The 9801-nt window shown below is 47.6% G+C and overlaps 1 protein-coding gene across 1 annotated transcript; it reads right to left on the bottom strand.

Annotated features, from left to right (window-relative positions):
* Nucleotides 1–1281: 1281 nt before the first annotated feature.
* On the bottom strand, nt 1282–3250 carry ATHM3 (Thioredoxin superfamily protein). The gene is made up of 2 exons (XM_089624720.1): nt 2944–3250; nt 1282–1835 (listed from the first exon to the last, which is right to left on the bottom strand). Exons 1-2 carry the CDS (start codon nt 3155–3157, stop codon nt 1495–1497), a joined length of 555 nt encoding a protein of 184 aa, XP_089480846.1. The 5' UTR covers nt 3158–3250; the 3' UTR covers nt 1282–1494.
* Nucleotides 3251–9801: the final 6551 nt, after the last annotated feature.

A 9801-nucleotide genomic window follows, 5' to 3' on the forward strand; every position in this document is an offset into this window, starting at 1 on the left:
TTTTTTTCATCAATTTGGAAACAATATTTTGTTTAGGAGCGGCGTGGGATGGGGCTTCAGGGAGGAGGATTTTCTCAACCAAGGTGTGCACGGCGTGTTCAGTTGGTCTTTTTCTCGGGACGGGCTCGTCCGAGAAGCAAGGGAGACATGAACATTGGAAGTCGGTGCGAGTTTTTCGTTAGGCTACTTGGTCATGAATCCTTCTCTGGGAGGTACGGGTTCGAGGGGCTCAGCGTTGGTGTAGTCGTAGTTGCGAGTGCTTGGAGGATTTGGATGCGTTGGAGGTTGGTGACTTCAACTGGTTCGGGTCATTCTCGGCTTTGCCTCAACGTATCTATAGCTACATCAGTATGATTTCATGGTTGTCATCTTCCTAATTTGTGCTGTTTGTTTGCATCTTATAGAGTTCCTAGTTCGTGGCAGACCCAGAGTTTTGCAAGCTTGAGGTATTCGTCCAATAAAAAAACTTGTTGCATGTATTATTGATATTTCACGATCAAAATTTGACAACACATTTAAATTACATAGACGTTTTTTTTGGTTGTCATCGATGACGCAATTTGACTTGAGAGAGATCATATCTATTTTATTGTGACTTTGAAAGCCTCCGTTTGTGAATTTATCACTCTTATATAATATCTACTGGAATTTCTTTGGTTAAAAAAGAGATTAAAGGGCAATGAGATGGAAATAGCTCCATTTTTTTTTAACAAAAAATACAAAAAAAAAAAAAAAATGGGCTAACAATAGAAGCCACAGAATACACTTTGAATTTTCGTTCTGACGTGGGGAATAAAACCGAAAATGATTTTATTTGATTAACAAAATCTATAACCACACAGTTGTCTTTCGTTCTGAAATGAATAGAGTCAATTTTAACACGTTTTCCAGTGTATGTTCTTAATGTCTTTTTTTTTCCAGTCGAGACAAACAAGAAGTAGTAATCAATCAATATTAACTAAACAAACACTGCTGAGCTGGTTGCAAACTTGCAATTTGAAAAAGATAAATAAATTACAAAATTTACTGGGGAAAGACTCATTAGAAAGAATACTTACAGAACAATGCCTTGATTCTCTAGTGGAGTAGAACACAAGTCATTTCTTGCAAACAATTTTTAGTATATATACCAAATGCAGAAATTGAGAATTTTAATCTCTCTTCCTTTTTTCTTATACTAATTTAAGGCTAACAGCCAAAGATAAAAACGATGCGAAAATGCAAAGCTAAGCAACTTGCACCATTTGTTTCTTTAAAAAAAATACTGTTCCGAACTTGGAAAAAAAGAAAAGAGGAAGGCCAACACGTCGCATTAGCTACACCCAAAAAAGCTCCCAAGTCAAATATGTGAAACTGTCTATTAGAAAATAGAATATCAAGACACCTCTTTTGGCACAAAAACTATCAAAAACTATGTACAGCCATATTTGAATTGAAGAAAATTCCCAGTTAAAAAATTCCCAACAAAACACAATGCCCGAGTTTTTTTTTTTCTCACTGAGATGAGGTTGCCGTGGTGGGGTTGAGGACCCTCTCGATCGCAGACACGTAAAAGTCCTTTGGCATCGTTCCGGCGATGATCTCGCGTCTCTTACCATCCTTGAAGATCAGAACCACCGGTACAGCCTTGATCTCGTGCTCCTCGGCGATCTGAGAGTCGTCGTCCGTGTTCAGAAGAACGCATTTGAGCCTTCCGGCGTACTCTTCGGCGATCTCGTCGATCACTCGATGGACCATTCTGCACGGACCGCACCAGCTGGCGTAGAACTCCACAAGCACTGGGGTTTCGCTCTTCAGAACCTCCTTCTCCCACGAGTTTTGGGTCACCACCGGCGCTGCACAAAGTCGAGTGTGATAATGATGAGGGGTGATTATAGAATGACTGGTGTATCTTAGTCTGTAAATATATATATATATATATATATATATATATATATAAGGTAGTTTGAGGGAGCGTTACGGGTCTCTCGAAGTATTCTTATTAATAACAGAATCATGACGGGATTTTGTGGCGGTGGAAAGAACACTGAACGTGACTGGTATTATACTCTTTTTGCTCTTTGTGAGGGTGAGATTGACGGGTCAGGACTCGAGACCGAGAAATAATAACTATAGACGACTAGTACGATCTTTTACAACATCCTAAGAATAATGCTCTTTTTTCATAAAACCTGGATTGGGACATGAACAAGAGAGTATCCCATTTCTCACGAGTTTCCATTTCACCAGTATCTTATAATCAACCCACCACTGTCACGTATCAGAGTATCGCAGTTCAAGGACGGTCATTTCCCTTAAGATTAACACAAACACGGTGGTTACCTCTTCGGCACAGATTATTTCGCGATGAACAGTCGACACAGAGTTATTTAGCAACCAAAAAAAAAAAAAAACCTAACACCAGGTTCAGAATTCAGATCCATTTCAGATTGCATAACATAAAGAATAGGATTAAGCTCGAGTGTTTGATGCCGAGGCGATTCCAAATCGTAAATCATCTCCAGAATCTCTTTTTTCTTAATCATGTGGACACAATTTCTTTACTAAATTGTCCTCAGCTTAACAGTGTCTTAAGTAATTTCACGTATAGATGCGAGTCTAAAAAACGAATCACTTGGATCTCTAACCAATGGAGACCAAACATTAGATATACACCTCGATCCGAAACAGACAAAACCTAACTTCTCAAACCATAACAAACACCTATACAACAATTTTTTTTTTAAAACAAAGCGATTTAGGGATCTGTACAAAGCACGAAATCAACAAGTTAAGAATCGAATTCAAATATACCTAATGAAAACCAATTCTAGAAATTACCAATGAAGAAAATAAAACAAAGATTTTTTTTTTTACGTACTACAGTATTGACGGTAATAGAGTACATCGTTCGTCACTACCGAAAATCAAGATTCAATTTAGAGAGAGAGAGAGGAGAGATACCTTTGGAGTCGCTAACGCAGTGAGGCTTGAGAGATGGGAGGGAATTGGGAAGAAGAGAGAGAGTCTGTTTGTGAGAGAGTGGAAATGAAGCGCGGTAGACCGACGGAGAAGAAAAAGCCACCCGGAGATGGAGACTCTGGGATGGTTTAACGGCGGCGCGTGAGCACGCACGCGTTAGTGAGAGAGGGATGGTAGGGCTGTAAGAACAAGCCATTTGTCCGAGAGCGAGGAAGAGAGAGTTGTTTTTTTTTTTTTTTGTTATTAGTGGGAGAGAGAAGTTTGGAATAGGAAATTTAGCGAAATGCGAAAAAGTGAGATTGCTTGTATTTTATAGAAGTCGGTGATTCAGGTGAGAGAGAGATCAAATAAAGAATTAGATAGAGATAATTCGATGGGCGAGCACATTTGGCAGGAGGAAATTGATTAGCTAGATTTAATAAGAATTTTAATTGATTTGATCGCCCATATAATTTTATCTATATAAAAATTATAATTCATTAGTTCGGTTTTATACTACGATTAGCTAGAGTTGATCAGATTTCTAATTGATTTACTCGCCCATCGAATTCTATCCATCTAAGAATTATAATTGATAAATGAACAGTTAGTTTCCATTGAATTTGTCACAAGCATTAAGCATTGTACATTATTGGAGTATGGACTTTTTCTCTCCGTACAACTAGTGTCCGTACAACTGCAAACGGTGGGATAATCTTAGGATTGGTCCTTGGAGGTCAAGCGTTCGCGTGTCATCTCTGTCTCACAATGAGTTCTTCAGTCCCTGCATCCTCTCCCACTGTGGGAGATGGGATTGCCCATCAAGAAGAAGAAATGGATGTCACAATGTCCATTGCGGCATCGGAAGTTTCTCTGGGGGAAAACCCCTCACTTCAGGCTGCTCCCCTCCTGTTGGCAAAGATCTTGTCCAAGAGACCGATCAGCAGGTCAACACTTGTGGCGATCCTATCCCAAGCCTGGAGGAACCTAGGACGGTGGTCGGCGAAGGAAGTGAAACCGGGGGTGTTTTTGTTTCAGTTTTCTAGGAAAGCTGACAAAGAGATTGTCCTAGCTAAGAGGCCATGGACGGTTAAGGGGGCTCTGATGGTGGTCCAGGCCTGGCCAAGAAATCAGAGTCTTGATGAGGTTGGTTTTGAATGCTCCCCTTACTGGATACGCCTCCTGGGGCTCCCTCCAGACTGTATTCACCCCCAGAGTATCAAACGCTATGCGAGTGTGTTTGGGAAGGCTTTGGATTGCAGATTGAACCAGAACCGGTTTGGCCAGGCGGTCCGAATTCAAGTTGAAATCTCTATTTCAAAGCCTTTATTTCCGGGTTTCTTTCTTGACCGGAAGGATTCTCCGACACTGTGGATCCAGGCCAAGTATGAAAATTTGGGTTTTTTCTGTTTCCGTTGTGGTTGTCTAGGCCATGACTCTATGGAGTGTCGGCGCACCGGGGACCGCCTGGTTCAGAAGGAAGGCTTTGAGGCGGTTCCTATCTTCGGCGCGTGGCTCGATGCTAGATCTCCCAAAGTGGATTGCTTTGCCGATGGTGGGCGAGCTGTGACGGCGGGAGGACACCAGTTCACAGAGACGGGAGGTGGAGGTGAGATCCCGGCCAGTCAGGATGGGGTGTCAAGCACGCGCGATAGGAAGGACGAAGATCGGTGCGTGAACCGAGGTGGGAGTTTATCAAGGAAACCTGGGAGGGTGGACTCAGCGGGTCTTCTGAAGAAGGGAATGGGACAAGCGCCCCATTTAGTCGATTTGACTTCTGAGCATCCGATGAATCAGGCAAAAAGAGGGGTGCAGAATTCCCGTTCTGAGCTTTCCTTTTGTCTGGTTTCAGAGGATGTCAGTCGATCCTCACTCTCCTCTTCACGTGGGGCTCAAGGAGATAAAGGAGATAAAGATGTGAGGAGTCCTGAGGAAGCTTCTCTTGATGGATTGGGCCTACAAGTGGGCCTTAAATTGAAGGGCCTGGCTGCTTCTCCCTTATCCCCTCCCTTGGGCCTGGTTTTGAACCCAAGTGTTGGGCCGACTCTGGACTCTATGGGAAGTTCCTCTGCTGCTAACACTAAATCTCTTAAGGATGGGGAGGAGGGTGGGATTATTCATGACCCAATTGTTGTTGCTAAGGTAAAGGAGTCTTTTCGCCTCGCCTTTTCACCCTCGATAAGTGGAACTCCCCCCAGCACTACCGGACCAGGGAAGAACAAGGCAAGAAGCCGGGGGCATCGCTCTGACCCAAGACCCACTGCTGGGAAACGACGAAGAGTGACGTCTACAGGCTCTCTCGCCCTCGACACCCCTGGGATCTCGGAGGCGGTACTTTCGGCGGGCTACCCCGCCTCTTCCTTGCCATCGGCGCCTTCTCGTCAAAGGGATACGACTGATGGTAGCTCTCCTCTGTTATCGGCAGCCGGCCAGGGGCGGGCTGACCGGGCCTAATGAAGACCATATGTTGGAATGTCCGGGGGTTATGCAACCCCCGGGCACTGGGCCGTTTGCGGAGGCTCATTCGCGAACGGCGTCCAAACATCCTCTTTTTGTCGGAAACGAAATTGAGAGGGGCTAGGATGGATAAGTTGAAATGGAGAATTGGGTACTCGAATGGCTTTGGTGTTGAAGCGGTTGGCTTGAGTGGTGGTTTGTATCTGGCGTGGTCGGAAGAAGTCGAGGTTTCTATCCGCTCTGCTAGCAAAGGGCACATCGACGCTATGATCCGAGATGCAGAGGGGAACTTGTGGCGTTTTACTGGTTTCTACGGCGAGTCTAACGAAGCTCAACGCCATCTCTCTTGGGAGCTTCTGAAGCGTCTTAGGGGAGATGGAGGTGTTCCGTGGCTATGCGGCGGTGATTTCAATGAGGTCCTCTTCGACTTTGAGCATGTTAGTAACTCGAGACGCAATCCTAGTGATATGGCTAGATTCTCTGAAGTTTTGGAAGAGTGTGACCTTCACGATCTCGGGTACAAGGGGGAGATGCTGACTTGGACCAATAAGAGGTCGGGGGCGGGAAATGTCCAGTGTCGACTTGACCGTGCCTGTGCTAACCCGGACTGGATGAAAATCTTTCCGGCGGGATGTGTCGAGGTGCTGGGTTTCTGGGGGTCGGACCACCGCGCTCTGCTGATCGATACAGTGGATCACCCTCCTGGCCCCCCTTCCCGAGTGGCTTCTACGAGGCGCTGGGCTTTCGAGCCAGGTTGGCTTACGAATGAAGATTGTGGCAGAGTTATTCAGCGGGCCTGGGAGGGGGACTTGGGCGACATGCAGAGGAGGGACTGCACCGATAGACTGACTGGGTGTCGAATGGCTCTGAGACGATGGGCTAAGTCTACCTTTGAGCGTCGAGAGAGCCGAATCAAGGACCTTTCAGCAGAGCTTGAACGCCTCAACGCGGAGGTTAGTAATTCCCCAAACTGCAGGGAAGCGAAGCGACTGGGTGACGAGCTGGAGTCTCTTATCCTCCTTGACGAGTACTACTGGAAACAACGTGCTCGGGCGGACTGGCTCAAGGGAGGGGACAAAAACTCGGCCTACTTTCACGCGAGAGCTTCGAGGAGGAGAAGTCAAAATACCATTCGAGGTATACTAGACGAGAATGGTGTTTGGGTGTCGTCCGAGGAGGAAGTGAGAGGGGTGTTCGAGAGATACTTTGCCGGGATTTTTTGCTCAAATGGGGCGACGGTGGAGGATTTTCGAGCCATCACTAGAGAAGATGTGAAGTGTCTCCCGGAGGCTTGTCGAGAATTGGCAGAGGAAAGATTCACTGAGGAGGAAGTGAACAGAGCTCTGTTATCTATGGGTCCTAGAAAGGCTCCGGGGCCCGATGGGTTCCACGCCCTCTTCTTCCAAAAAAATTGGAGCGTTGTGGGGCCGGTGGTGAGAGCAGAATGTCTCGAGGTTCTCAACAATGGGGGTAGCATCCGGAAATGGAATGAGACAAACCTTGTCCTTATCCCTAAGGTCAAGAACCCGACTCGAGTTACTGATTTTCGGCCTATTAGCTTGTGCAACGTCGTCCTCAAGCTCGTTACAAAGGTGTTGGCTAATAGAATCAAAGGGATGCTTCCGTTGGTTATCTCCGAATCGCAAAGTGCCTTTGTTCCGGGCCGTCTTATCTCCGATAATTTTGCGATCGCTTACGAGCTCCTTCATTCCATGCGAGCAAGGACTAGAGGCAGCCGGGGAGTCCTAGCTCTCAAGTTAGACATGAGCAAAGCCTACGATCGCGTAGAGTGGGGCTTTATTGCGGCTATGTTGGAAAGGGTCGGGTTTGGGTCTAATTTGGTGGCGGTGATCCTAGAGTGCATATCGACCCCTTCCTTTGCTGTGGTTATTAATGGGAGAGTGGGGGGTTTCTTCAAACCCAGCCGGGGACTCCGACAGGGGTGTCCGCTCTCCCCCTATCTCTTCCTTCTATGCGCGGAAGGCTTCTCGGCTCTCATCCGCGGGCAAGAAAGGCTGGGACTCTTACGGGGCTTCTCTTGCCGAACCTCGGCCCCATCGGTGTCTCACCTTCTCTTCGCCGACGACAGCCTACTCTTTTGTGAGGCAAATGAGAGCAGCTGTGTGGCAATCCGGGGTATTCTAGCAGCGTACGAGAAGGGTTCGGGGCAGCGGGTGAACCTGGAAAAATCGGTCCTTACGTGCTCACGCAATGTGTCTGACGAGAATATGGCAATCCTCGGTGCTTCTCTTGGAATACCCCACGTGCCGGAAATGGAGACTTACCTTGGGCTGCCAGTTTGTGTGGGAAGAAACAAGATGGTGGCTTTCAGCAATATTGTTAGCAGAGTCCAAAAACAACTCCGGGCGTGGAGAGCAAAGGTTTTCTCGGCGGGAGGGCGTGAGGTCCTTGTGAAAGCGGTGGTCCAAGCTATCCCTACCTACGCTATGAGTCTTTTTAGGCTCCCTTGCGGACTCATCGACAAACTCCATGGCATGATCGCGAGGTTTTGGTGGGGAGGTTCGGAAGACAAATCAAAAATCCATTGGACCCGATGAGAGCTTATTACGAAGACAAAGGGCGAGGGGGGTTGGGTTTCAAAGATCTTGGAGATTTCAACCGGGCTCTCGTAGGGAGACAAGTGTGGCGGATCATTCAATTCCCGGATTGTCTCATGGCTCGTGTCCTCAAGGCGAATTACTTTCCTCATTCAGCGGCCATCATTCTCCAATGCAAAAGCCATTTCTCTTTCTTGGGGAAGAGCCTTTGCTGGGCGTTGGACCTGATCCGAGCGGGGACAAGATGGCAAGTGGGGTCCGGGAATTTAAGAGCTTTTGCGGTCCCTTGGGTTCCAAGAGCGGGGGCTTTCATGCTCACCTCGGATGAGCCCGACGATGACTATCCATGGCGAGTGGCTGATTTTATGTCAGAGGGCGGCTGGAATCGCGAGGTGGTGGAAGCGCTTTTGAATCCTTACGATGCCGAGGCTGTTTTGGGACTGCCGGTTGGCGACGGGGCGGGGACAGATCAGTTGGTCTGGCATTATGAGGAGAGTGGGAATTACTCGGTCCGATCCGGCTACCGGTTGGCTAGACGGAGGCAGGCTTGTGGACCATCGTGTTCTAGCAGTGAAGAGGCCTCGTGGTGGAGGAAATTGTGGGGTTTGGCGATCCCACCCAAGATTAAACATCTGGTGTGGAGGTGTTGGTTTGATGTGCTGCCGACGATGGGAAACCTTCGACATAGGGGGATCCAATGCCTTCCTTTCTGTCGGTTTTGTGGTTTCCGACCGGAGGACGCGTTGCACGCGGTTTGGGGGTGCGAGCGAGCCAAAGCCATTTGGGATGGGGCAACTCTGGGGAGGTGGGCGGAGAAGACAGGTTCCATGTGCTTCCAAGATATCTGTCTCCGGGCTGCTCGATGCCTATCGGACCCGGACCTGGGATTATTCTGCGGACTCCTATGGGCGGCGTGGTCGGATCGTAACCTCCGCCTCTTTGAGCGCATAGAAAGGACTCCGGAGTCGTGGGTTTCAGGTACGGCTAGCTGGCTGGAAAGTTTTAAGCACCACGCAGGTGCTCTTGAAGCAGGATCCTCTACAGCGCCATCGGCCGCTCGGAGGTGGAAGAAACCGACAGAGGGTCTGCTGAAGATGAATGTGGACGCGGCCTGGGCGAGGGACTCACGTCAAGCGGCGCTGGGGGCTGTGGTCCGAGACCATCTCGGCAAGGTGGTGGGTGTTTTGGCTAAAACAGTGGCTGACGTGGACTCGGTGCTTACGGCGGAGTGCCAGGCGATCCGGGAGGGGCTCCGCTTCGCTCGTCAGCATGGCTGGCAGGTCGCGATGGTCGAATCGGACTGCTCCCGGGCGATCCAGCTGATTAATGGGACACAAACCAGGGGGCTTCAAGGCCCTATAGTGCGGGACATCTGCTCCGAGCTCGGGCGAACGGCGGGTCTCACTCTCTGCTCATGGATTCCTAGGGACTGCAATACCGTGGCTGACCGGATTGCTAAGCTCCGTGCAAACCTTGTAATCTCTGATTGTACTCTGTTCTCTTGCCCACCGTGGCTAAAAGACTGTATGAATGGGGATGTTAATACCCCAGACTGTGTTTAATGAATGCAAGGTTCCCTAAAAAAAAAAAAAAATTATAATTGATTAGTTCGATTTTGTATTGCCAAGTTTCGCTCACTTCTTCTTTTATAGATTATAACAATATAAATACACCATTTTTTATTTATCAAATGACATTGTGTACTCTTAAAACCAATAATAACAAAAATATACCTCTTATATTACTCATAATTGTTATAACATCGTTTTTCATTTTCATATAAAACAACATCTTATCAAAATCCATGCTCGACTGAAGGACTAGACACACAACTTGATCAAACAGA

This window comes from Urtica dioica, chromosome 8 (genome assembly GCF_054948205.1).
Source record: "Urtica dioica subsp. dioica isolate 48M chromosome 8, U.dioica_male_clone48M_v1_H2, whole genome shotgun sequence".
Classification (NCBI taxonomy): Eukaryota; Viridiplantae; Streptophyta; class Magnoliopsida; order Rosales; family Urticaceae; genus Urtica; species Urtica dioica.

Bases quoted from the DNA above. Each gene is read 5' to 3' on its own strand.
- ATHM3 (XM_089624720.1), bottom strand. From the start codon at position 3,157: ATGGCTTGTTCTTACAGCCCTACCATCCCTCTCTCACTAACGCGTGCG. The intron at 1,836-2,943 runs GTATCTCTCCTC...GACTTTGTGCAG, and splicing joins CTGCGTTAGCGACTCCAAAG to CGCCGGTGGTGACCCAAAAC.